This window comes from Giraffa tippelskirchi, chromosome 13 (genome assembly GCF_054371585.1).
Source record: "Giraffa tippelskirchi isolate mGirTip1 chromosome 13, T2T-mGirTip1v1.2.pri, whole genome shotgun sequence".
NCBI lineage: Eukaryota > Metazoa > Chordata > Mammalia > Artiodactyla > Giraffidae > Giraffa > Giraffa tippelskirchi.
The window spans coordinates 71,563,958-71,591,798 of record NC_137287.1 but is presented as its reverse complement, the minus strand read 5'-3'; the positions used below and the strand labels follow the sequence as shown (position 1 = coordinate 71,591,798).

The 27,841-nt window shown below is 41.3% G+C and overlaps 2 protein-coding genes across 5 annotated transcripts in view; one reads left to right on the top strand and one right to left on the bottom strand.

Moving 5' to 3' along the window:
- The window catches only part of MCM10 (minichromosome maintenance 10 replication initiation factor), a 117,780-nt gene that overhangs the window by 10,221 nt on the left and 79,718 nt on the right, over positions 1 to 27,841 (bottom strand). The gene's annotated exons all lie outside the window — the stretch shown is intronic.
- PHYH (phytanoyl-CoA 2-hydroxylase) lies at positions 10,103 to 27,722 on the top strand. 4 transcript variants are annotated; one of them, XM_081553497.1, is made up of 9 exons: positions 10,103 to 10,252; positions 14,203 to 14,261; positions 15,241 to 15,351; positions 15,990 to 16,158; positions 18,953 to 19,034; positions 20,547 to 20,728; positions 22,669 to 22,818; positions 24,725 to 24,856; positions 26,668 to 27,722. In XM_081553497.1, the coding sequence occupies exons 1-9, from the start codon at positions 10,178 to 10,180 to the stop codon at positions 26,719 to 26,721; spliced, it is 1,014 nt and encodes a 337-aa protein (XP_081409623.1). In that variant the 5' UTR covers positions 10,103 to 10,177; the 3' UTR covers positions 26,722 to 27,722. The 4 variants fall into 4 exon arrangements, with proteins under 4 accessions (XP_081409623.1, XP_081409624.1, XP_081409626.1 ...); XM_081553498.1 differs by having other exon boundaries at positions 14,203 to 14,321; positions 15,191 to 15,351; XM_081553500.1 differs by lacking the exon at positions 14,203 to 14,261.

Below are 27,841 nucleotides of genomic sequence, written 5' to 3'. Positions count from 1 at the left end.
TCAGCTCCTGCTGACTTTGTACATACATATATATATTATATATCTTTTAGTTTCTAGTTCCTACTGAAAGATTAAAAACCTCTGCATCACACATTTTCTCAATTCTTCAACTTGTTTTAATTATGGCTGACTTCAGAAATGGGCTTCCAGAAAATAAAGCCCAAATCTCTTTGTCTGGAATGGATTTATAGGAAGTTTGTCTTATAACGACAACACACAACTTAATTACACTTGTGCCCTTTCAGTTTCAGTTCAGTCGCTCAGTCGTGTCCAACTCTGCGACCCTGTAAACTGCAGCATGCCAGGCCTCCCTGTTCATCACCAACTCCTGGAGCCTACCCAAAGTCAGCTCTTCGCATCAGGTGGCCAAAGTATTGGAGTTTCAGAGAGATGCAGATTCTCTTTTCTGAACCTATCAAGTGTAAGTGTCCACCAGTGGATGAATGGGTAGAGAAGATGGAGTATGTATATACAATGGAATGTTCAGTTCAGTTCAGTCGCTCAGTCGTGTCTGACTCTTTGCGACCCCATGAACCGCAGCACACCAGGCCTTCCTGTCCATCACCAACTCCCGAAACTCACATCCATTGAGTCAGTGATACCATCTAACCATCTCATCCTCTGTCATCCCCTTCTCCTCCTGCCTTCAGTCTTTGCCAATATCAGGGTCTTTTCAAATGAGTCAGCTCTTCGCATCAGGGGGCCAAAGTATTGGGAGTTTCAGCTTCAGCGTCACTCCTTCCAATGAACACCCAGGACTGATCTCCTTTACGATGGACTGGTTGGATCTCCTTGCAGTCCCAGGGACTCTCAAGAGTCTTCTCCAACACCACAGTTCAAAAGCATTATTACTTCAGTGCTCAGCTTTCTTTATACTCCAACTCTCACATCCACATCCATACATGACTACTGGAAAAACCATAGCTTTGAATAGACGGACCTTTGTTGGCAAAGTAATGGCTCTGCTTTTTAATATACTGTCTAGGTTGGTCATAACTTTCCTTCCAAGGAGTAAGCGTCTTTTAATTTCATGGCTGCAGTCACCATCTGCAGTGATTTTGGAGCCCAGAAAAATAAAGTCAGCCACTGTTTCCACTGTTTCGCCATCTATTTGCCATCAAGTGATGGGGCCAGATGGCATGATCTTAGTTTTCTGAATGTTGAGCTTTAAGCCAACTTGTTCACTCTCCTCTTTTACTTTCATCAAGAGGCTGTTTAGTTCTTCTTCACTTTCTGCCATAAGGGTGGTGTCATCTGCATATTGAAGTTATTGATATTTCTCCCGGCAATCTTGATTCCAGCTTGTACTTCATTCAGTCCAGCATTTCTCATGATGTACTCTGCATATAAGTTAAATAAGCAGGGTGACAATATACAGCCTTGACGTACTCCTTTTCCTATTTGGAACCTGTCTGTCGTTCCATGTCCAGTTCTAACTGTTGCTTCCTGACCTGCATACAAATTTCTCAAGAGGCAGGTCAGGTGGTCTGGTATTCCCATCTCTTTCAGAATTTTCCGTAGTTTATTGTGATCCACACAGTCAAAGGCTTTGGCATAGTCAATTAAACAGAAATAGATGTTTTTCTATAACTCTTGCTTTTTCAATGATTCAGTAGATGTTGGCAATTTGATTTCTGGTTCCTCTGCCTTTTCTAGAACCAGCTTGAACATCTGGAAGTTCACGGTTCACGTATTGCTGAAGCCTGGCTTGGAGAATTTTGAACATTACTTTACTAGCGTGTGAGATGAGTACAATTGTGCAGTAGTTTAAACATCTTTTGGCATTGCCTTTCTTTGGGATTGGAATGAAAACTGACCTTTTCCAGTCCTGTGGCCACTGCTGAGTTTTCCAGATTTGCTGACATACTGAGTGCAGCACTTTCACAGCATCATCTTTGAGGATTTGAAATAGCTCAACTGGAATTTCATCACCTTCACTAGCTTTGTTTGTAGTGATGCTTCCTAAGGCCCACTTGACTTCACATTCCAGGATGTCCGGCTCTAGGTGAGTGATCACACCATCACGATTAACTGGGTCGTGAAGATTAACTCAGTCTTTTTTGTACAGTTCTTCTGTGTATTCTTGCCACCTCTTCTTAATATCTTCTGCTTCTGTTAGGTCCATACCATCTTTTATTGAGCCCATCTTTGCATGAAATGTTCCCTTGGAATCTCTAACTTTCTTAAAGAGATCTCTAGTCTTTCCCATTCTATTGTTTTCCTCTATTTCTTTGAATTGATCGCTGAGGAAGGCTTTCTTATCTCTCTTTGCTATTCTTTGGAACTCTGCATTCAAATGGGTATATCTTTCCTTTTCTCCTTTGCTTTTTGCTTCTCTTCACAGATATTTGTAAGGCCTCCTCAGACAGCCATTTTGCTTTTTTGCATTTCTTTTTCTTGGGGATGGTCTTGATCCCTGTCTTCTGTACACTGTCACGAACCTCTGTCCATAGTTCATCAGGCACTCTGTCTATCAGATCTAGTCCCTTAAATCTATTTCTCACTTCCACTGTATAATCATAAGGGATTTTATTTAGGTCATACCTGAATGGTTTAGTGGTTTTCCTTACTCTCTTCAATTTAAGTCTGAATTTGGCAATAAGGAGTTCATGATACGAGCCACAGTCCACTCCTGGTCTTGTTTTTGCTGACTGTATAGAGCTTCTCCATCTTTGGCTGCAAAGAATATAATCAATCTGATTTCAGTGTTGGCCATCTGGTGATGTCCATGTGTAGAGTCTTGTCTTGTGTTGTTGGAAGAGGGTGTTTGCTATGACCAGTGCATTCTCTTGAAAAAACTTGATTAGCCTTTGCCCTGCCCTGCCTGTACTCCAAGGCCAAATTTGCCTGTTATTCCAGGTGTTTCTTGACTTCCTACTTTTGCATTCCAGTCCCCTATAATGAAAAGGACATCTTTTTTGGGTGTTAGTTCTAGAAGGTCTTGTAGGTCTTCATAGAACCGTTCAACTTCAGCTTCTGCAGCATTACTGGTCGGCGCATAGACTTGGATTACCATGATACTGAATGGTTTGCCTTGGAAACGAACAGAGACCATTCTCTTGAGATTGCATCCAAGTACTGCATTTCAGACTATTTTGTTGACTAGGATGGCTACTGCATTTCTTCTAAGGGATTCCTGCCCACAGTAGTAGATATAGTGGTCATCTGAGTTAAATTCACCCATTCCAGTCCATTTTAGTTCGCTGATTCCTGGAATGTTGACATTCACTCTTGCCATCTCCTGTTTGACCACTTCCAGTTTGCCTTGATTCATGGACCTCACATTCCAGGTTCCTATGCAATAGTGCTCTTTACAGCTTTGGACCTTGCTTCTATCACCAGTCACATCCACAACTGGGTGTTGTTTTTGCTTTGGCTCCATCCCTTCATTCTTTCTGGAGTTTTTTCTCCACTGATCTCCAGTAGCATATTGGGCACCTACCGACCTGGGGAGTTCATCTTTCAGTGTCCTATCTTTTTGCCTTTTCATACTGTTCATGAAGGGCATAGTTGTGCCCTTAGAAATATCTTTATCCTATTTTCCTTAAATTATTTCCATAAGAGAAGGCCATGCTTTTCATGCGATAGAAGTAGAAAATGTAATCCAGAGCTAAAGGAATGGAAATAAGTAGTGTGTGATTATTTTTTTCTTGTTTCCTTCCTCCCTACCCTACTTTCACCACAAAATGCCAGAGATCGGCGGTTCTCAAAAGGATGAGTGTGGGGGTGGTGATATGTCAAAGTTACCTGGAGAGGTTTTTCCTTGGGTTTATGGCTCACCCAGGATGAGCTCATCTCTAGGTCCTTAAAATGATCACATCTGTGTAGACAAAGAATGTCACCTGCCATATCAGTAACCAAAGGGTGTTGCAGCCACCTAGTCAGCAGCCGCCCCCTGACCGTGCAGGCTGAGGGGATTCAGGGTTGAGGAGAAAACAGGATATTGGTCCTAATAGTTAAGGTGCATATCAAGGGAATGATTTCAATGAGCCCAGACTCTTGCATCTTCCTAAACAAAAGAAAAGCACTAAATTCAGTAACTTGAGATGTCTCATTTTTCCTTAATAAATGGTAATCTTTTAATATTCCACTACCTGGAGATTTTGTCTGTTGTCCCAAAAACTATATATCCTGGCTTCTCCTCTACTTCTTTAGAACAGTCCCTCAGAGCTATCTTAGAGCTGCCTCCCCAGGCTCAAGTCCTCAAAAGTCCGCCGAATAAAACTTAATTCTCCACTTTTAGGTTGTGCATTTTTTTTTTCAGTCGACATCTGCAAAGGCCCTTTTTCCAAACGAGGTCACATTTATCTTTCAGGTGTTAGGACACGGACATATCTTTTGGAGGGGCGGCTTTTGTGAGGGAAGATCAGAAATTTTGTTCTGAGGCGTCTGTTAGAAATCCTAGCAATGATGTGAAGTAGGATACATCGGGTCTGGAATTTACTGGAGAGCCTAGGCCAGAGCTAGAAGTGTGGGGATCACCAGTTACAGAGGGAACTTAATGTCATGATGCTCGAGGAGATTACTGGGGGAACTAGAGTTTAAATGATTCTAAGAAATGTCTAAGCCACGGCGTAGGTATAATTTTAAATTTGCTGAACTAGATTCTTTTTTGTCAATTCAGTGAGTCTGGGAAAGAGTGAAGGTGGTGGTGTTGACCCTTTAAATTCTACATACAAGTAGTATCAAGTAGCATATGTCCTTCCGTGACTAGCTTATTTCACTTAGCATAATACTCTCCAGATTTATTCCATGTTGTCCCCTATGGCAGGGTTTTCTTCTTTATTAAGGCTGAATAACTTGAGAAACCTGTATGCAGGTCAGGAAGCAACAGTTAGAATTGGACATGGAACAACAGATTGGTTCCAAATAGGAAAAGGAGTACATCAAGGCTGTATATTATCACCCTGCTTATTTAACTTATATGCAGAGTACATCATGAGAAATGCTGGGCTGGAGGAAGCACAAGCTGGAATCAAGATTGCCAGGAGAAATATCAATAACCTCAGATATGCAGATGATACCACCCTTATGGCAGAAAGCGAAGAACTAAACAGCCTCTTGATGAAAGTGAAAGAGGAGAGTGAATAAGTTGGCTTAAAGCTCAACATTCAGAAAACTAACATCATGCCATCTGGCCCCATCACTTCATGGCAAATAGATGGGGAAACAGTGGCTGACTTTATTTTTCTGGGCTCCAAAGTCACTGCAGATGGTGATTGCAGCCATGAAATTAAAAGACGCTTACTCCTTGGAAGGCAAGTTATGACCAACCTAGACAGCATATTAAAAAGCACAGACATTACTTTGCCAACAAAGGTCCATCTATTCAAAGCTATGGTTTTTCCAGTAGTCATGTATGGATGTGGATGTGAGAGCTGGACTATAAAGAAAGCTGAGCACTGAAGAATTGATGCTTTTGAACTGTGGTGTTGGAGAAGACTCTTGAGAGTCCCTGGGACTGCAAGGAGATCCAACCAGTCCATCATAAAGGAGATCAGTCCTGGGTGTTCATTGGAAGGAGTGACGCTGAAGCTGAAACTCCACTACTTTGGCTACCTGATGTGAAGAGCTGACTCATTTGAAAAGACCCTGATGTTGGCAAAGACTGAAGGCAGGAGGAGAAGAGGATGACAGAGGATGAGATGGTTAGATGGCATCACTGACTCAATGGACGTGAGTTTTGGTAAACTCCGGGAGTTGGTGATGGACAGGAAGGCCTGGTGTGCTACAGTTCATGGGGTCGCAAAGAGTCAGACACGACTGAGTGACTGAACTGAACTGAACTTTCCATTGTATATACATACTCCATCTTCTCTACCCATTCATCCACTGGTGGACACTTACACTTGATAGGTACAGAAAAGAGAATCTGCATCTCTCTGAAACTTTCTGAGAAAAAGTCCTGCCAGAATGTGTGTGTGTGTCCTTAGTCGCTCAGTCATGTCCGACTCTGCGACCCAATGGACTGTAGCCTGCCAAGCTCCTCTGTCCTTGAGGATAAGTTTATATATATATATGGACATGCACACACATATATATTTATATATATACACACACACAAGGGACTGCTACTTAGCCATAAGAAAGAATGAAATATTGCCATTTGCAGCAACCTGGATGGTTCTAGAGAAATCCACTTGGTTTTCACAAGTCAGACAAAGAAAGGCAAATGTATGATATCACTTACAAGTGGAATCTAAAAGATGATACAAATGAACTTACAAAACAGAAAGACTTAACGATATAGAGAACAAACTTATGGTTACCAAATGGGGAGGGAGGATAAATTAGGAGTATGGGATTAACAGATACACACTACTATATATAAAATAGGCAGAAACAAGTACTGTGTAGCACAGAGAATTATTGAAATACTCGGTATCTTGTAATTACCTATAAGGAAAAGAATCTGAAAAAAGACTATATACACATAAATGTTCATGTATAACTGAATCAGTCTGCTGTACACCTGAAACTAACACAACTATACTTCAATAAAAAACAAAAAATGAAAAACGTTGGGTAGATACAAACCAAATTGACCTATTTATTTTTCCCTCCTCCCTGCAGTCTCCACATTTCACCAGGCGAGGGCAGTATGAGACACCTATTTGACCATTCCCATTCCCGCAGGGAAGATTTCCTGGAGGTGGGCATAGCAACCCACTCCAGCATTCCTGCCTGGAGAATGTCCCCATGGACAGAGGAGCCTGGCAGGCTACAGTCCATGGAGTCGCAAAGAGTCGGACATGACTGAGCAATTAAGCACACACGCACAATCCAGCAGGGCTTTTTCTAAGAAAGTTTCAGAGATGCAGATTCTCTTTTCTGTACCTATCAAGAGCCAGATACTTCATTTCAAACTATGATAACCATAAGTGCACCTCTTGAAAACGCTTGATGATCCAGTTGACAAATACAGGATCAGGCTCCAGCTGTGTGATGAGAAGTCTGAGGGCAATCAGATTAAGAGCTGATAAGGATAGGCCCACAGTCCTTCTGTTAAGTAAAAGAATCTAGGAGTCTTGGTAAGGAGGAATCATGGGAAAAGAATAAAGAATTCAGGTGGAAGCCCAAGGGCAGCCCCTTTTTTCTGCCTCTGAGAAAACAGAGGCAGAAAGCTAGCTGCTCTAGGCAGCAGCTAGTAACTGAGTCCTGCTTCTCCCCTTGACCATGGCAGTTTCACCACATTATCTAAAGGCATCACTAAGAAATGAGAACAGGTTTATGATGTGAGACATTCTGATAGTAACTCTTAAGATAAAGAAACAAAAACTGAGAGGAAAAAAACCCAATGAAATGCTAAGTCAGCTATCTGTAGATATGGGATGGGAAAGGGATCTTATGGAAAGAATTTCTAGTTCTTACAGCCACTATGGTAACCACTATATAACGGTACCTCAAAAAATTAAAATAGAACTACCATATGATTCAGCAATCCCAGTTCTAGGTATTTACCTAAACGACTTGAAATCCAGGATCTTGAAGAAATACCTACACCCCCATGTTCACTGCAGCAGTATTACAATAGCCAAGATACAGAAACAACCTAAGTGTCCATCAGTGGATGAATGGGTAGAGAAGATGGAGTATGTATATACATGGAAAGTTACTCATCCTTAATAACGAAGAAAACCCTGCCATAGAGGACAACATGGAATAAATCTGGAGAGCATTATGCTAAGTGAAATAAGCTAGTCACAGAAGGACATATGCTACTTGATACTACTCGTATGTAGAATTTAAAGGGTCAACACCATCACCTATACTCTTCCCCAAACTCACTGAATTGAAAAAAAAGAATCTATATCTTCAGCAAATTTAAAATTACACCTTACACCATGGCTTAGACATTTCATAGAATCACTTATTTCCTAAACAACTTTAAAACAAAAATAAACAAACTGTTTCTAATATTTCAGACTGGATTCCTGCTAAATTAAAGGGCAATTTTTGGAAGCCCATGTTACTTTCAGCACTGAACATCTGAATTTTCATTCCTTCAGCAGATGAGTGAAAGGATCCGTTCAGTTCAGTCGCTAAGTCATGTCTGACTATTTGTGGCCCCATGGACTGCAGCATGCCAGGCTTCCCTGTCCATCACCAACTCCCAGAGCTTGCGCAAACACATGTCCGTCGAGTTAGTGATGCCATTCAACCTTCTCATCCTCTGTCATCCCCTTCTCTTCCTGCCTTCAATTTTGCCCAGCATCAGGGTCTTTTCCAATGAGTCAGTTCTTCGCATCAGGTGGCCAAAGTATTGGAGTTTCAGCTTCAGTATCAGTCCTTTCAATGAATATTCAGGGTTGATTTCCTTTAGGATGGACTGGTTTGATCTCCTTGCAGTCCAAGGGCCTCTCAAGGGTCTTCTCCAACACCACAGTTCAAAAGCATCAATTCTTTGGTGCTCAGCTTTGTTTATGGTCCAACTCTCACATTCATACATGACTACTGGAAAAAGTATAGCTTTGAGTAGATGGACCTTTGTCAGCAAAGTAATGTCTCTGCTTTTTAATATGCTGTCTAGGTTGGTCATAGTTTTTCTTCCAAGGAGCAAGGGTCTTTTAATTTCATGACTGCAGTCACCATCTGCTGGAGCCCCCCTAAAATAAAGTCTCCCACTGTTTCCCATCTATTTGCCATGAAGTGATGGAACCAGATGCCATGATCTTAGTTTTCTGAATATTGAGTTTTAAGTCAACTTTTTCACTCTCCTCTTTCACTTTCATCAAGAGGCTCTTTAGTTCTTATTCACTTTCTGCCATAAGGGTGGTGTCATCTGCATATCCGAGGTTATTGATATTTCTCCTGGCAATCTTGATTCCAGCTTGTGCTTCCTCCAGCCCAGCATTTCCCATGATGTACTCTGCATATAAGTTAAATAAGCAGGGTGACAATATACAGCCTTGATGTACTCCTCTCCCGATTTAGAACCAGCCTGTTGTTCCACGTCCAGTTCTAACTGTTTCTCCTTGACCTGCATACAGATTTCTCAGGAGGCAGATAAGGTGGCCTGGTATTCCCATCTCTTGAAGAATTTTCCACAGTTTGTTGTGATCCACACAGTCAAAGGCTCTGGCATACTCAATAAGGCAGAAGTTGATGTTTTTCTGGAACTCTCTTGCTTTTTCTATGATCCAACAACAGATGTTGGCAATTTGATCTCTGGTTCCTCTGCCTTTTCTAAATCCAGCTTGAACATCTGGATGTTCACGGTTCACATACCGTTGAAGCCTGGCTTGGGAACTTTGAGCATTACTTTGCTAGCATGTGAGATGAGTGTAATTGTGCAGTAGTTTGAACATCTTTTGGCATTGCCTTTCTTTGGGATTGGAATGAAAACTGACATTTTCCAGTCCTGTAGCCACTGCTGAGTTTTCCAAATTTGCTGGCATATTGAGTACAGCACTTTCACAGCATCATCTTTTAGGATTTGAAATAGTTCAACTGGAATTCCATCACCTCCACTAGCTTTGTTTGTGCTAAGACCCACTTGACTTCACATTCCAGGATGTCTGGCTCTAGGTGAGTGATCACACCATCGTGATTATCTGGGTCGTGAAGATCTTTTTTGTATAGTATTTCTGTGTACTCTTGCCATCTCTTCTTAGTATCTTCTGCTTCTGTTAGGTCCATACCATTTCTGTCCTTTAGTGCCCATCTTTGCATGAAATATTCCCTTGGTATCTCAAACTTTCTTGACGAGATCTCTAGTCTTTCCCATTCTATTGTTTTTCTCAATTTCTTTGTATTGATCACATAAAGAAGGCTTACTTCTCCTTGCTATTCTTTGGAACTCTGCATTCAGAGTTTGGAAGGATCAGTCGTGTAGAATAAAATAAGTGGAACGATGTAGTTAAGTATGTGAGCTCTGTTCTTGTTCTATTTCCTCCGGGGAAATTAGCCCCTGTGGATTAGTCTCCCGCTCGGTGTGACAGAGCCAGTCTTTGGACTCTTGCAAAAGCAACGAGCTCTGGCAGGAAACACCCTCACCCAGAAGTCCAGGGGAGCGAATCTGCGCGCAGCGCCTTGGCCAACCCCGGAGGCGGTGCTACCCCAGCTCCGCCTCCTCGTCGAGCCACGTCCGCCCCAAGCCCCTCCCTCTAAGCGGAGGCGGTGCCCCCCAACAGAGTTAAGTGCCAGGAGGCCTGGCGCCGTGTACTGCCCTCAGGCCATGGACCCAGACCGAGCTTCCGCGCGCTTGCGGGTCTTGCTGCGACACCTCGGTTGCCGCTCTGCCGGGACCGTTGTATCCTTTGGGTTCGCGGGGTTCGAGCCGGAAGGGTGGCGGCTTTCAGGGCGCATTGGACAACCTCCCCGCTGGCTTTTCCTGGCTCCGCAGCATCTGTCCTCGTGATGGTCACATCTCTGTCAGGCGCTAGGAGGCCAGGGCAGTTGCGTCCCCAAGGCCCAAGAGGGGACTTGTCCGCCCGGTGGGTCTGGAGCTGCTGGCTCCAGCTCCTAGAGTGGCGTCGTTGCCGCCTTCCGGGCCCTCTGTTCCCCGGCTTTGGGAGTGGAGGGTGCGAAGTCCAAGCAGGCCTGCTCTCTGCTGCCCTGTCACTTTTGTGTACTTGATCGCACCTGATCCCCTGGCTGCCCAGAGACAGAGAAGTAACCTGGGGCGCAGAGCCACCTGGAGGAGCAGAAGGGTCCTCTCGGGGTGGAGCTGCCCCGCAGCTCTTCCTTCTCCAGGGGAGCCCGGTGAAGCTTACACTGTTTCCTGGAGAAGGGCTGGGTGTCTTGTGTCCGCTCCTGATCAGGCCTTCTGAAATTAATCCCATGTCAATCTGTGCGCCATCGGTGTTGGATCCAGAGAGATGTCACTGTGTGACTCAGAAATCAACTTGCTTTACAGAATTGTTTTTGCGTGTTCAGTAATTTCATTCAGGGCGCACAACACTGGCTGGGATTTTTTTTTCCCTTAAGTGACCTGATTAGACTCAGCTCTGCTATATTTTGATTCTGAAATTTCTCTTAAAACGATTATACTGTTTCTTTTACTTCCATTGTTGCTCTCCCAACTGTGTTCCCAGCCTTGACTTATTCGAATCGTTATACATTTAAAATTTCCTCCACAAACTGGTAAAGGGAACCCAAGTGACTATGTAAGCTCACTTTACAGGTGAGAAAGCATTTGAGGTTAGGAGAAATTAACATTCCTGAGCAAGGTCATTTAACGGAAGCAGTGGTTGTCAAAGTGCAGTCCCCAGAGCAGCAGCAGCAGGACCACCTAGGTACTTGTTAGAAATCCAGGTACTCAGGCTTCTCTTAGACCTGTGGTATCAAATGCCTGGGGGTGGGACTAGCAACCTGTTTTCACTTGGTGTGATACTATTAATAGTTCAGTTGTGAGAAGTGCCAATATACTGGGCCTGGATATAACTGGAAGTAGATTAAGGTTTCCGGGTTCAGTATTACTACTTTTAAATTTTAATAGTGTTTTTTTTTTGCGGGGGTGGGGGTGGGGGTGAGGGGGTGGGAGGGGGACGGGCACGCTTACAGCACGGAGGCTTTTGGTTCCCCACCCAGTGATCGAACCCATCTGTGCCCGCTGCAGTGGAAGCACGGAGTCCTAACCACTGGACCGACAGGGAATTCCCTAAAATTTAATATTCTGATCTCACTGGACTTAGTTATAGTACTGTCGAGGTCAGAGCTTTTTTTTTTTCATCTCTATTTCTTAGAACAGCACTGTCCAATACAAGCTCCTGTAATAGTGGAAAAATGTTCTTTGCAGGCACTGTTCAATGTGGTAGCCACATGTGGCTATGAGCATTTGAAATATGACAGTGCAGTTAAGGAACTGAAGTTTTCATTTTAATTCATTTCAATTTACATAGCCAGAAGTGGTGAGCGTCTCTGCCTAAATTTTCAGTGAATATGTGTGTGGTTTAGGCTTAAAGAAACTACTAGAAATTATGTGGCAATTTCCTCCCAACCTTAATTATTCCTTTAAGAAATAAGGAATAATTTTTGAAGTATCAATGCAGTGTTTAAATGCAGATAAACACAAAGAAGAAAATCTATATGACCCATAATTCCACTTCTCACAGATTATTATTTGTAAACACTTTGGTCTGTTTTTTTCCTATATATTTACATAATTGCATAATTACATATTCAGGACCATGCTGTACTGTACAGATTTTTGCATCCATTTTTTTCCAGGTTTACTAGCTTTGTATAGTAAACGTAGTAAATGATTATTAGCTTTGTAAACATTTCCACATACTAAGAAAATTCTCCAAGAACAACAATAACAAAAATAGAAACCATAATGCAAGAGTGGGAGAAAGGAGAAAAGGATTAGAAGGCTGATGTCTGGACTGTCCTGGCAGCCACATTTTGTTGAGAACATCTGACAAAAAGGTTTACTCTCTCCCTCGGGGAAAACAGGCAGTAGCTAGTAATTCTGACTCTGGGCTGCCTCTCTCCTTGACTTTTTTTCTTTTTCCACATTCAAGGCGTGTGGGATCTTAGTTTCCTGACCAGAGCTTGAACTCAGGCCCTGGGCAGTGAAAAGCCCGGGTCCTAACCACTGGACTGCCAGGGAAGTCCCATCTTCTTGACTATTATATTGTCCCCACTTATATACAGGCATCATTCAAAAAGGATAACATGTTTATGTGAAGTGTCATTCAGAAAGTAGCTCTTTCAGCTAAAGAAACAATGAAAAAAATGACCAAAACAAATGAGATCCTAAGTCAATCATATGGTGATGACTGGATAGAAAACTAGAAGGAACTTTTAGATGTTTTAAGATATTTAAAAATGATACTCTACTATGTGGATCATATTTTTCTTTGAGTCATTGTTTATGAACTTTTTTTTCTTCTGAGAAACCACAGGTAATTCAGAGGCTGTGTGAAAGGTTGTATGCTGCAGATCTTAAATTGAAGGCAACTAGTGTTTCTTTACTCGTTCTCCAAGTATTTTCCAGCCTTAATACAACTGAAAGATGCAACTCAGTTCTATCAGAGTGATTTTTAAAACTTTTTATTTTATATTGGAGTCTGTGGATTAACAATTTTGATAGTCTCAGGTAGACCAGCAGAGGGACTCAGCAATACATATTCATGCATCCATTCTCCCCCACACTCCCTCCCCATCCAGGCTGCTTCATAACATTGAATAGAGTTCCCTGCGCTATACAGTAGGACTTTGTTGGTTATCCATTTTAAATATAGCAGTATGGACGTGTCAGTGTCAAGCCAGAGTGATTTTTTAACTGGGGGTAGGTAGCATCTTGGAGCTTGAACTCTAGTAGGGGTTTGAAAAAGTTCTCTGTGTGAATCTGACACCCATCATACCCACTTCATCTGAGAAACAGTGCTTTACAGAGAGGTACTCCACTAAACTGCTGCTGCTAAGTTGCGTCAGTTGTGTCCAATTCTGTGCGACCCCATAGACAGCAGCCCACCAGGCTCCCCCGTCCCTGGGATTCTCCAGGCAAGAACACTGGAGTGGGTTGCCATTTCCTTCTCCAAGTTATGAAAGTGAAAAGTGAAAGTGAACTCGCTCAGTCATGTCCGACTTGTAGCGACCCCATGGACTGCAGCCTACCAGGCTCCTCCATCCATGGGATTTTCCAGGCAAGAGTACTGGAGTGGGTCAGCAGTGCCTTCTCTGACTCCACTAAACTAACAAGTGCTTATTCTTGAGCCAGAGTTGGCAAACATTTTTTATAAAGATGCTTTTTTTTTTTTTTAAATGACCAGCCAAACTGTTCCTAATATTTTGGACTAACTCCCACTAAGAGAAAAACTTCTTTTGAATAGAACATGATTCTCCTTATTTCTAGAATAGAATAAAAAATTTCCATTTTTATTCACTGAGTAGTTTGGTGGAAGGAATATCCAGGGGGAATAAAATAGATGGAAAGTATGAATACAGTGTTGGTCAAGTCTCAGCTCAGCTGTTTTTTGCTGGGTGACCTTGGACCAGTTACTGAAACCTGACCCCAGCCTAGGGTTTCTGCTCTATGCAGTTGGAATAATAAAGCTCTTGGCTTCCAGGCACCTCCTTAGGCTATTGTGAAATGAGATGATCTAAGCAATAGTGCATCAGAGTGTTTGTGTCTAGTCAGTGTGCCTGATGACTGTAGGGCTGGTCTTCCCTTGTGAAAACCAAACCAGGGTGGGTTGATTCTAGAAGGGTGATGCCTAGACTTAACTTGATTTGCCTTAAATCACATCCTAGATAGCTCACCACACTTCGGGGGTTGGTTCTCTTGACAGTTTCCATCCTCAACAATTTCAGTAAGTAGATATAATTTTAATTCTTAACCATACATTGTATATAAAGGTTTTTTTTTTCCAGTGATAACTCAGATATAAAATACATATTGGCTGATAAGAATTCATTATACAAATCCTCTGAATCCGGGACTTGTTCTCATTAGAACAATTATGGAAATTTTTGAAGACACTTTCTATATGTGTTTTATAATTTAGAAAGAAGGGAAAATGTCACAAAGTGCGTAAGTTTATTTTGTAAAATTCAGGCATGGTATATCTCATTTAAATTAGCCAGTTTTTTGGTCACACTGATATCTCAGCTAGCATCTTGGGTTTCTCTTAAAGTCACGTCTGAAGTGGAAGACATTGATCTCCATGGAATATTCTCATAGAGTCACAGTTCCAAACCAGAGGAATGGACAGGAGGATTTGAGTTTGAGTGTGTGCTGTACACTTATTTAGATTTTGTTACTTTGATGTCTTGAACCAGACAATTAAAAACATAAAATATATTGCTTATTTCCTGTCTGAAAAACCATTATTCATTACAGAATATATTTTAAAGTCACAGAAATAGGGTGAATTTAAAAACTCATTCATAATGCCATTACATAAACGTAATCACTGTGAAACATTTTTGTTTTGGCTTTATTTCTTTATAGTCTTCTTGTTTTAAACGAATAGTGTCTTGGTTTTACATCACTGTCATCACATTTTAATTTAATAAGCACTGTCCTTGCTATTATATGTTCTTTATTTTTAATGTCCAGTCATATCCCATTGAAAGGATATAATATAATCAGTTAATTCTTCCATTTCTTGGTGACAGTAATTAATGTTTAATATTTAAAACTTAAAATTTGTTCAGATTATTTCTTTAAAGTTCTAGAAATAAAAGTGCTGAGTGGAAGAGTACAAACATTTCTCAGATTCTTGACAAATCTTGTTAGGTTTTGATTTTTAAAATGGACTTATTTGAGATTTTTTTTTTTTCCTTTAGGTATACTCGGGAGAATAATGTTCTAAGCCTAGAACAGAGAAAATTTTATGAAGAAAATGGATTTCTTGTCATTAAAAATTTGGTGTCTGATGCTGATATTCAACGCTTTAGGTACAGTAATACTCTTTGATATATAACAGGAATGTGTATTCTGTGTGTGCAATGGGTCTATGAGTAGGATTACCTGTGTGTGTTCAGATATTTTTCAGGGGTCCGGTTTGTTAGGAAGTTGCTTGTTAGAACCTGGGTTTGAGCCAGAGTGGCTTTAATCTCAGGCTCTTTAGTTAATGTTGTAGGTATAGGGCAGTTTCCTTAACCTTCCCATGCCTGTTTCTATATCTGCAGAATGGGGAAAATAACAGTATTTATGGGCTAGAGTGGTTTTAGGACTAAACAGGTAAAGTAGAGACAGAATTCTTTGAACAGGGCCTGGTGCATGGTGATGTTAGGGAAGTGCTTGATATTTTGTTCTGATGAAACCAAATCACAAGTATTTCCCCAATGGTCCACTAAACTAAGGAATATTCAAATTCTTGTAGCAAATTTCAACTCCAAGTTAGGAGGCAGGCACTTCTGAGTTGGCCGTATTCTCCTTCCTGTCATCAGAACTATTCGACCTGGGGCTTGAGGACCATTTAGTGCAGAGAAACCACTCCCAAGTCTTCGAGTCTTTCCACAGAACAAGTGAAAGGCCAGGCAGGTGCTTAGCGCCTGTGGTACTGACATCATTTACCAATTGAATTTTCTAGGAATGAGTTTGAAAGAATCTGCAGAGAGGAGGTGAAACCATTGGGATTGTGGGTGATGAGAGATGTCACCATCGCAAAATCAGAATATGTGCCAAGTGAGAAAGTGGTTTCCAAGGTCCAGGATTTCCAAGAAGATGAGGAACTCTTCAGATACTGCACCCTCCCTGAGGTTCAAGACCTTCCAGTGCTTTCTTTCTCTTTAAGCTAAAATAGCCGATCTGCATGCCTGCCTCTGAAATCTTTATAATTTTTTTTGTTTTTTTCATTTTATTTTGCCCTTTTCTACTGGGCTTCCCAGGTGGTGCTAGTGGTACAGAACCCCCTCCACTGCAGGAGACTTAAGAGACATGGGTTCGATCCCTGGTTTGAGAAGACCCCCTGGAGAAGGAAATGGCAACCCACTCCAGTATTCTTGCCTGGAGAAGCTCATGGACAGAGGAGCCTGGCAGGCTACAGTCCATGGGGTTGCAAAGGATTAGACTCTAGCCTTTTTCTATTGGGGCCTTATAGCAGTGGTTCTTAATCAGAGGCAGACATTTGGCAATGTGTGGAGACATGTTTGCTTGTCAGGCAGAAGGGGAGGTGGGTTTTAATGGGTAGAGATCCGGATGCTGCTACTGGGTCCAGGGATGCTATAATGCACAGAACAGCCTGTCACAGCAAACAAAGAATGATGTAGCCCAAAATGTCAGTAGTAGCAAGACTGAGAAATCCTCATAATTTTGCTATTTTTGCTGGAGAAGAGCAGGAATTCTGTGGTAAACAGAGAGCCTTCTCACACTCCCTACAGGCATGTCCACAGGGAATACAGTCCTGAGGCTTACCTATTGCACATCATTTTTCAATTTGTTTTATGAATCTGGTCAGTAGAGGTGTCTTTTTATATTTAAACTAGGTTTTTAAAAAATTATTCTTTAAGAGTAGTTCATAGTTATAAAAATATCTAGTGTGGAATGACGTGAAGGGAAAAATAAATTCTCACAGCCCCAGCACCACTCACTGTTCCGTTTACGTATTCATCTAGGATCGTTTCAGGTATAATCAAGCATATTTGTATAACCCCACCTTTTGTGTAAGCGGAAGGAAGCATCCTGGTTGTCATCTTGTTATTCCACTGGTAGTACATATGAGACATCTCTCCATTGGTATCTATGGATCTACTTTATACTTTGTAAACTATTGCATAGTATTCCCTTGCATGAATGTATTACAGTTTCTCTTTTTAAAAGACTTTATTATTTTTTTCTCATTTATTTTTGCTCGTGCTGTGTCTTCGTTGCTGCGCATAGGCTACTCTCTAGTTGAGGTGCATGGGCTTCTCATTTCGGTGGCTTTTCTTGCTGCGGCTCGCAGGCTCCAGAGCTGGCACTCGGCAGTTGTGGTGCGTGGGCTTAGGTGCTCCTTACGTGTGGAATCTTCCTGGAGCAGAGATCAAATCCCTGTCCCCTGCACTGGCAGTGGGCTTCTTATCCACTGTAGCATAAAGAAGTCCTGTACTGTGGTTTCTGACCATTCATTTAGAATGGTTTAAAAGAACACTTGCACAAAAGACTTATTAGAACTTATACCCCAAGTGCTGTTAGAAAGTCTGATTCATGAAGACTGCGCAGCTGAGGCACCTGGGAGGTCCGGCCTCTTGAGTCATGGACGAGAAGGGAAGTGGCCCCTCTGAACCACGCATTCTTCCCAACCTCACGTCCTGTTTTGGAAATGAAAATTGTGTGGGTGGATCATGATAAAAGCTGGAAATTATAGGCAACATGTGGTAGAATGTCTTGTCAAGATGTTCCTACTTCTGTAACCTGCAAACCATGTGTCTGGTGGTTCATGAAATGATTTTTTAGGAGGTAGGTATTCTTCTAATAGCTAGGTATTTATTTTAATATGTATTGGAAAAATGAACCAGCACCTCAAACCCATGATTTCAAGAATATTATTAATCAGGATAAGACTAAGATAAGACGTAGGGAGAATATCTGCTAAATATATTGAGAAGTTCTGCAAAGCAGAACAGAAAACCTGAGGCTAGCTCTTGAATGATGACAATTTAGAAAATCGCAGCCTAGGCGAGAGAAGTTGGAAGATGGGGATTGACACATACACACACTGTATATAAAACAGACAACTAATAATGATTACTGTATAGCACAGGCAACTCTACTCAATACTCAGTAATGTCCCATATGGGAAAAGAATCTTAGTATATATATATGTATGTGTATAACACGTTCATTTCACTATACACCTGAAACTAATATAACATTATGATTCAACTACATCCCAATCAAAATTTTTTTAAAAAAGAAAAGAACAACCCTTTTGCCATTTTTTGAATACCCCCCAAAATGACAAAAACAAACTTTTTATTAAAATAACAAGCATTAGGCGGGACTCCTGGGATTTTTGTAATATTTCAAGTGTTGTATACTCAAATTGCCTACTTTCCTTATACAGAGATCATATAATTGAAAGCCATAGAATGTGCTTCATTTTTTGGAGTCAGACAGAATTAGAGATTGAATATAGATATGAATTTGAGCAAACTCCGAGAGACAGTGAAGGACAGGGAAGCCTGGTGTGCTGCAGTCTGTGGGGTCTCAAAGAGTCAGACTGGACTTAGTGACTGAACAACATCATTGTTTTTTCATTCAACTGGCCCTGCCATTTTGGGCATCTTTTTCATGGGAGATCTTATTCCTGCCCTTCGTAGCTGGTGTCTCAGAGAAACTCATGTCTCTCTTGTAGAAGAAGCACTTAGATTTTCAGCGGGTTTTAAGAAGCCTGTTTCAGTGTTTCCGATGATTTCCAGTTGCTCACTTTTGCGTGGTTTGTTTGCAAGGTTGTGAAATATTGGTTGATTGTTTTAAATGACTGCCAACTGGGTTCTGGTATACATAGATGTACTTTGTGCCGCATACTTGTGCATCTGATTTCCCATGAACTTTTCCCTCCTTTTTCCTTAGATTCTGAAATATGTGGAGTGCTTCACTGGACCCAATATTATGGCCATGCATACAATGCTGATAAACAAACCTCCAGATTCTGGTAAAGAGCTCTTATTGGTAAAGGAAAAGCAAATTAAATTATATAACATTGATGTGCTAACTAATAGCAAAGTGCACAATTGCTAAATTTTTGCATAAATGAATATATATACTTTCACTTAAGTCTCAAAGTAGCTTACATCATAACAACACTGAAGTATAATAGTGATGTTGATGTTAACTGTAGGGTTATTGCTGGGACTGTAGACAAGTGCCTTCTGAAAGATGCAGTTTAATAAAACACGACTGTGTCTCTACCCCACAGACTCCTGATATTTAACATCTCTAAGCTTCGTTATTCACTCTCACCCATGCATGAGAGTGTGGACTTTCCCTTCCTGATTTGAAGACAGTATTATTACTAACAAATTTAAAACTAAACTTATATATCATATACCATATTTATTCTTAAAATTCCCTGTGCCTGGTAAAAGGTAGCTTCTAAGCCCTCCCTCCTAGAGAGACTGATTCAGAAAATGGAACCTGGGAACCTGGATTTCATTAACCATACTCAGAGATGCTAATGCAGATGGCTCTTGGGCCACACTGAGAAATTCAGCTGTATCACTGGTAGGAAATCGGCCATTAGAGATCTTTGATCTGTTTCTACTTTGTCTCTGTCCTGATGGCCAAGAGAGGTTATGTGCTAAGCCTGTAGCCTAACATCAGCAGGCCTTTCCCTCCCTGGGTGTCCTGCCTGGAGAAATCCTCTGGCTTGTGGGAACCACATTCAGAAGGCAATTCTAGGGGAGAATGTGAATATGGGTGTAGTATCTCTGATTCTCCACAGTGATTGTATACTAAATGGTTCTAGTTTGGTGGTGAAACCTCTGAGAATCCTTCTATTTATATATTTAGTTAACTAATGAATACTTTTTAATATCAGCCACTTAGAATTTTATCAGACGGCCTCAGATTTGACCACTTTAACTAGTCAACCTTTTTGGGGAATACTCTCCAATATGTTGGCCACCTGATGGGAAGAACTGACTCATTATAAAAGACCCTGATGCTGGGAAAGATTGAAGGTAGAAAGAGAAGGGGACAACAGAGAATGAGATGGTTGAATGGAATCACCGACTCGATGGCATCAGTTTGAGCAAGCTCTGGGAGTTCATGATGGACAGGGAAGCCTGGCATGCTGCAGTCCCTGGGGTCGCAAAGGTCAGACACGACTGAGCAATTGAACTGACTTGGAGAATGCTAAGCTCTGTGCCCAAACCAGAGTTAGGAAGGAGTAAAGCAGAATGGAGATGATGACATATGCACAGATTTCTAGAAAATAGTGTAAGTATTCCTCAGTTACCAGAAACCCAGAAAGAATTATAGGATCCAGAGGCATTCTGCTGATTCAGTCTTCTAATTTGGTGCTCATCTGTAGAGACTGATTTTCTTCAGCACTGTCTCATCTGTTTGGCTTTTGCAAGGATAGTTCATTGTTCTGGTTTTTCAGGCAGAGGAGAAGAATTCTGGGACTCGAGTTTATTTATTTTAACAACCGATTCTGTTTCAGGCAAGAAGACATCCCGTCATCCCTTGCACCAGGATCTGCACTATTTCCCGTTCAGGCCCAGCAATAGCATCGTTTGTGCCTGGACAGCCATGGAGCACATTGACCGGAACAATGGCTGTCTGGTTGTGCTCCCAGGGACACACAAAGGCTCCTTGCAACCCCATGATTATCCCCAGTGGGAGGTAAGTCTGCTAGATGGCTCAGTCTTGATCAGAACCTTTTGTTGTTTTGATTTCACATCAGTATACATAAGGAGCTTTGCCAATAAGATGACATTTCCTTTCTTAGCAAAACATTGTTCTAGGATTTAGAATGAGGAGCAGGGAAAATTCCAGGATGTCTGGTCAAATGATCACCTTTATTCTTTCAACAAGTACTTGAAGGCTAACCAAAGTGGTGGACTTTGGTGATGCTATAAAAGATCTGAGATTATAAAGCCTAACTGCAGAGGTCAGACACAAACACAGTAACACCAGAGGTGTGTGCCAAGTGAGTTGTACACACTGACTGGTAGTTCTCTCAGGAAAGAAGAGGATCATCTGCTTCCACCTGAAGAGACCAGCAGAGAAAGGCTCTGGGGAGGACTGAGCAGTATTCCATTATGAGGCTATTCCATGGTTTATCAATTCAGCTGGTGATGCTGGAGGACTGGTCAATGCTTTGGGACCCATGAGTGAGGAGATCAAATCATTTCTTCAAGAATGATAACCTTGTGGTCTGGCACAGAATGTATTGTAGGAGTAGGCATCCAGAGACAGAGAAACCGGAGAGGACACCCATAGCGTTTTAGATGTAAGGCAGTAAGGTCTCAGAATCCCGTCATAATGATCAAGGTGGGAAGAGCACATTTTGTTAAGGCAGAAAGAGTACACATGGTTCTGTGAGATGTAAAGAATATGGCTTTCAGGACTTCTGTGTCAACTAGTTAGAGTTCTTGAACTGAGGATTAGTGCTAGGTGAAAATACCTTGAGTCTAGGTTCTGCTATAAAATCTGAAATTCTTCAGTTAAGTTGTGGTTTAGGAAAGGTTGGTGCAAGCAACAGAAGTGGGCTCTCAGTGACTTAAGCTGAAGGGAGGGCCACAGGGGCATGCAGAATCCGTGGGCAGGCTGCCAGCCCTGGAGGGTGAGGAGGAAAGAGGAAGTCCTTCTTGAATGGGAACAGTTGGGCTGCAGCCCCTGGAGTGGTCAGATGAACGTTGACTATCTCCAGTCACTTCAGTCATCTGCTCAGATTCAAAGTAGCAGCAATGGGAGGTCAGACGAGCTTATCTTGCTCACATATCCATATTGAGCAGAAGGCAAAGACTCAACACAGTGCAGTAGGGAAGTATCATTCCCAAAAGGAATTTGGAGCTGGAATAGTCTTAGGAAAGGAAATGGGATGCTGTCCTCCAAAGACCCATAAAAGATTGCAAACGTTGTTACTTCTCATTTCAGTTTGTTTCATAAAGACATAACTATTACCTAATGCAATAACTAACTTTGAAAATATTTTAAAAATAGTTAGAAAATAGTTGGAAAACAATGATTTTTGTTTTTTTCTTTCTGTGCAGTGATTGACTTGGAAAAACAGGGAGTGGAAAATATTTTAAAAGCTAATGTTTTAATTTACTATTCTTTCTTTACTCTGGATGTGACCTACATGGTTTCTGGGCTGAGAAAGACAGAACATTTTCTCTCTGCGAGTTGGGAGAACAGTTAGCTTCTCAGAGATACTTCTGAGTAATTAACAGGAGTGACTGATGTGAGTTCCAGGTGAGGAGAAGAGCATGCTGGGAAAGAATGAGCATGGGTTCACCAGGAAAGGTGATCTCCTGCATTCCCACAAAACGCAAAGCTGATCTGGGTCTTCGGTTATCATTCAGTAATGAACCATAGGTGGAAATTCCAAATTTTACATCAGGTCTAAAAAATTCATGATTTTAACATCAACACATGGCTTTCTAAAAGCAGTCAACTGAGAAGGTTTCGTATACGTAAGTTTTTTTTTTAAATCTACTTTATTTATCTCTTTCTCTTGAAAGAACTTAGAGAAGCTTTGTTTTCTGTGATGAGTCATTGATAAGAGTTTGATTTATTGGCTTCTTCACTTTTGGACTTGGCTTCTCTCCTGTTTTTAGGGAGGAGTCAACATCATGTTCCACGGGATCCAGGACTATGACAAAAACAACGCGCGGGTGCACTTGGTGATGGAGAAGGGAGACACCGTTTTCTTTCACCCTTTGCTCATCCATGGATCTGGTCGGAACAAAACTCAAGGATTCCGGAAGGTACACATTCACATCACAGCACTGCTGGAAGATGAATGCATGAGGAAGAAAAGTATCCGGATACATGAAAAGTTAAAGGATTTGTAACTTTTAACTCAGCTGCCCTTTAGTCTGGTGCATTTACCAGGAAACATATTTGTCTCCCTCATGCTTTGTTTCTTACAGCAGTAAGAAGCCAGATGACCTCAGGATGCCATCACTAGTGAACATTCATGGAATTGCTCCAGACAGAGAGCTTAGTTACTTGGCAACTGACAGCATGTTTTCAGAGGAAAAGATAAAGGCAGACATACATACCAAATAATAACATTTGGAATGTATGCAGCTCATATAAGGGGAACATCTGTAATATTATTGCTATTGGTTAAAATATTATTGATTGGAAAGGAAGGTGTGAATTCGCCACCCTAGAAATCAGATATGGCTATACTTTTCACTCCTTAGCCTCAGAGTGTTTTCAGGTTTATGAGATCAGTGCTTACATTAAAAACTGACAGAATTTCTCATAAATTCCCAGATTTCTTGCTTCTCTAAAATTCAGCAGATCTGATAATACACTGGGCTCACATTTCCCTAGGATGACATGGCTGTTGATACTAAATATTAGTGTCTTCTTTGGGGCTGAGTGAAGCTTTCCAGTTTATCACAACAGCTCTCTGTCTCCCAGTGGCTGAGGGATAGTTGTCAGATTTCATCCTCCATTCATTCAGACATCCACCAGGCTCAACAGGACTGAGACAAGCATGAGGCAAGAAGGCAGTTCCCTCAGAGGCTCAAAAAACTCAGTATCCAGTTAAATAATATCTTAATGCCTTGGTTAAAAGAAATAAAATTTAATGCCAAAAAGTCCATGGTAAGCATAATGCCAAAATTTTAAAAGAAGATCAGACCCTCTAATACCATGACACCCAGAACTGTGCAAAAGGGGGGTACAGGCACTACACTGGAAATAGTGTGTTTTAATGTACTAACTCAGAGAAGGAAATGGCAACCCACTCCAGTACTCTTGCCTGAAAAATCCCATCGACAGAGGAGCCTGGTAGGCTACAGTCCACGGGGTCACAGAGTTGGACACGACTGGGCGACTTCACTTCACTACTTCACTTCATACTTTATCACCGGAGGAGGAAATGGCAACCCACTCCAGTGTTCTTGCCTGGAGAATCCCATGGACACAGGAGCCTGGCGGGCCATGGTCCATGGGGTCGCAGAGAGTCAGACATGACTGAAGTGACTGTGCACAATATACCAACTTGGTGGTTTTTCAATATTTTTGACTGCGTTAATGTTTGGGAAAATATTAACCATTGAAAAATGCATAAAAGCGTACAGGTAGGAGTATACATTTCTTCTCCAATATGGTGTAGAATAGTACTAGGGTTTCCATGGGAAATAAAGTTTGTGACTCAACTGCCTAGAAATCTATAAGAAGTAGGAAGATATTCTGATGGGTGCAGTCACCCTAAGATAACTAACTTGTGACAAGGAAGGTGAGTTTCAACTATCGCCTTGCAAGTTAAATCTGTTTATAAGTCCTTTGAGACTGGGGAGAATCAAGTAACTTCCATCTTACCTTCAAAAGGAAACAAGATGAATATTTTATGTGAATGCTATCAGACTGGAACTGTGCTTTGGATTGGAGGGGGTATCTGTGTATTATTTTCCCTTGCAAGGTTTTTTCAGTTTTTCTTCCCCCATCATCTGTAGCCATTGAAATACCAACTCATTACAAACTCCACTAACTTCTGTAACTGAGAAGGTGATGAGAAACCCTGCAGTACATTCCTTAGTAGGACTTGGCCATATTCACTCATTCGAAAAATCAAATTCTAAAAACTTAAAGACTTCTTACTTACATAATTCTATTCCCTGCCCCATATATACTTTTGGATCATAATTTCCACAGGCAATTTCCTGCCATTTCGCGGATGCCAACTGTCACTACATAGATGTCGAGGGCACCAGTCAAGAAAACATTGAAAAGGAAGTTGCCAACGTGGTCAGGAGAAAGCATGGATTTAAAGACATCACTCTGAAGGTATGTTTGAATGAAATGACAAAGTAAAGATCTCGGTTTTTTTCTTTAGATTCTTAATAGTTGTCATACCTGATTCATTCTGAAGGTATAAAGTGCTTAGGTTTACAGCTCCTTTTGGAAACATTGCTGAGACCTTCTAAGAATGACAGTGGGTTCTTTTTATACTACTTGCTTCCCCAGTGTGGGGGACCTGGATTCCGTAAGTCTTCGGACAGGCCATCATGTTCCAGAACGGACAGGTAGGAGAGGAAATAGCAGATTCAGAGGTGAGGAAATGGAAGACAAAGCAACTTTCTGAACTCATAGCTGTAAAAGGCTTGGGCTGTCAATCACAGACCTCCTTTATTTGTAAAGAAAGCAATTCTCAAGCAAGTATTTGTCTGGGTCAGTTTGCATTGGGATTTTAAGGAGAGCCTGCATGTAGCAGAAATGGGATCTCTCTAATGCTTGTCATAGTGGTGTTAAGACAGTATTTCATATGCCTGCCTAATTAATACACCTCACTGTAGATTATTTGTTTTAAGTTTTACTTTGTATTGGGGTATATAACCAATTAACAATGTTGTTATACTTAGATTGTTTTTAACTGGTGAACATTCCATGCTGTTGCTGATCAATAACAAGTTATCAGTCAACGCAACTAAATAAACTTAGTCTGTATTGTAGATGATTGTGTTTGGGGGTCTGAAGCAAGAAGCTGAATTTGTTAGATAATCGTAAATGCATCATCTATTCTCAGGGTGACATCACCCCCAAGTAGACTGAATGTAATGACAACGCAGGGCCTCCCAGTACTTTGAAGAGCCTCGCATGCCACAAGCAGCCTTCTGAAACAACTTCCCACCTCAAGAGTCTTCCTCCACCCTTGAGCCATTTTCTGTCTAGAACCTCTGAATGTATCCCCATATCTGATGATGCTCTGGCCTCACCTTTGCACCTCCTAGATGGTCTTGTCCTTCCTTTGGGCAGCAATTAAATGTCCTAGAAAGGCAACCTATTTTACCAGTTGGGTCTTCCGTCCAACACCCTGATATGTAAGCCAGGAAAAAAATATATATATTCTGTTTGAGGTCTGTCGAGGTTGTACTAATCAATCAGTTCCTCTATTTCTTTTCATGACCGTTTCAGCTATAGTTTATCGACTTTACTTAGAAGAACAACACTAACTGCTGCAGAGTTCTTTGCAGGCACAAAAGCATGTCCCTGTCACTTTTCTTTACCAAAACTCAATGGAGCAGTCGAGATAGCTCCATGCTGTTCATGAGAAAATGAAGAGTTCAAGAGACTGGCCTCAGTTATTTAAGTGACCGAGATTTCAGAGTAGGTTCAATTCCAAAATCATTCTTCTAGCATACTTTGCAGAAAAATAAGCAAAAAAGTTTGAATTGTCTTATTAGAAACAAAGAAGAAAAAACCAATCCAGTAGCCTAGGACATCATTTTCAGGAGCAGATCACTCAGAATGGGGCAGGCAAACATCACCAAGGACAGCAGGAGCTTAGGTATTAAACTGTTTTGTGACCAAACATAACAGCCAGTCCCAACACCTGTAATCAACACAAGTGCCAAGTAAAGCATAATGACAGTGTGAGGACTCACTGTCTTGGCTTATGAAACATGATTTTAGATATTGGCAAGTAAATTAATTGGAGTCTCAGAATATGGTTTTTATTTACTAACTTATGACTATTGTGGAGGGATGTTTCCCCCCTCCCCTATTTAACGATGAGTAGATGCCAGAAATCCTTGTCTTAATGGTAAATAGTTAAATCCAAGTTCCCAGAAACTCTTTGTGTTTAATACCATTTGCAGGATCTTTGGACATTTCGAGGGCGCGTCGTGAAAGGAGAAAGAATCAACCTTTGAAATAGCCCTTCGCTCAAACTCTTGTCAAGAAAACCAAGGTGGAACAAGATGTCAGAGGAAAATCTTTTCTCAATGAGATGATCTAATCGTTTCTATCCATGTTAACAAAATCCAAGTGCACAGATTCAGTACTTAATTGCATATGGGTAGTAATGCAGTATGGTGGGATGCCTTTAATGGATATAAAATAGTAAAAGTGAAATATTACTGTTTTAAGCAAAACTTGGGGTTGCAACTAACAAAGATGATGCATAAAGAAGTGTGTTAGATCAGTTTCTTTCATTCAGTTAACTCTTTACCCAAGCAAGGTTTAATGCTCTGAAACACAGAACCCATCACCTCCCAATTTTGTGTTGTGTGAGATTTCTTTTCATATCTGGAACAATGAATATTAGAGGTGCAGTTAGTGAAGGGCCTAAGAAGGGCATCAGGTTGTAAAATAAGGGTGGAAACTCACATTCTGGCACAGGATTCCTTCCATGGCCTCTCTAGGCCAACCACCCTCCTTAAAAAAACAGACTGGATCCTTCCAAGTCTTTTTCTCTAAAGAAAGAAGACCAGGGTAACTTTCTCTGTCAATTCATATTCAGCATGGCAGCTGAAAACATTCAGCATTTCTGAATGAAACCTAACCTTTTTCAAGGTCCAGGAAAGCTTTTAAAATAGTTCTGTTTTGGATATCAAGTGGCATGAGCTACGGAGATTTATTTTAATAGAGCATTGTATTTCTCCACCAGCTGAGGGCAGCAAGGAGTCATAATTCTTACATTTATAAATTCTAGTTGAAGCTTTAATAAGAAGAACGGAATAAGGAAAGGGTCCTTTTCTTGAAGCAAAGCATGCATTTTCCTAAGCATTGATTCACTGTTTCTGTCAGTTTCTCTGTAAGGACACCCAGCTTAAGCCCAGGTCCAGCTGGAAACTGGGGAAGACGTGAGAACCCCTGACATGCTCTCAGGACCATGGAATAACTGGAAATAAAATGTCTATGTGGAAAGTCAGCATCAACAGCATGTATGGGGCGGTGTTTGCAAGAAACTGTTCAAACTAACTTTAAAACACATTTGAAAACTTCAAGAGGGAAATCAGACGGCAGAATGTCATCTCCCTGGTGCAGTTC

Excerpts from the sequence above, each read along its gene's own strand:
- PHYH (XM_081553497.1), top strand. The coding sequence starts at position 10,178 with ATGGACCCAGACCGAGCTTCCGCGCGCTTGCGGGTCTTGCTGCGACAC. Across the intron at positions 15,352-15,989 it reads GCTGATATTCAACGCTTTAG|GAATGAGTTTGAAAGAATCT; the intron begins GTACAGTAATAC and ends TGAATTTTCTAG. Across the intron at positions 24,857-26,667 it reads TTAAAGACATCACTCTGAAG|GATCTTTGGACATTTCGAGG; the intron begins GTATGTTTGAAT and ends TACCATTTGCAG.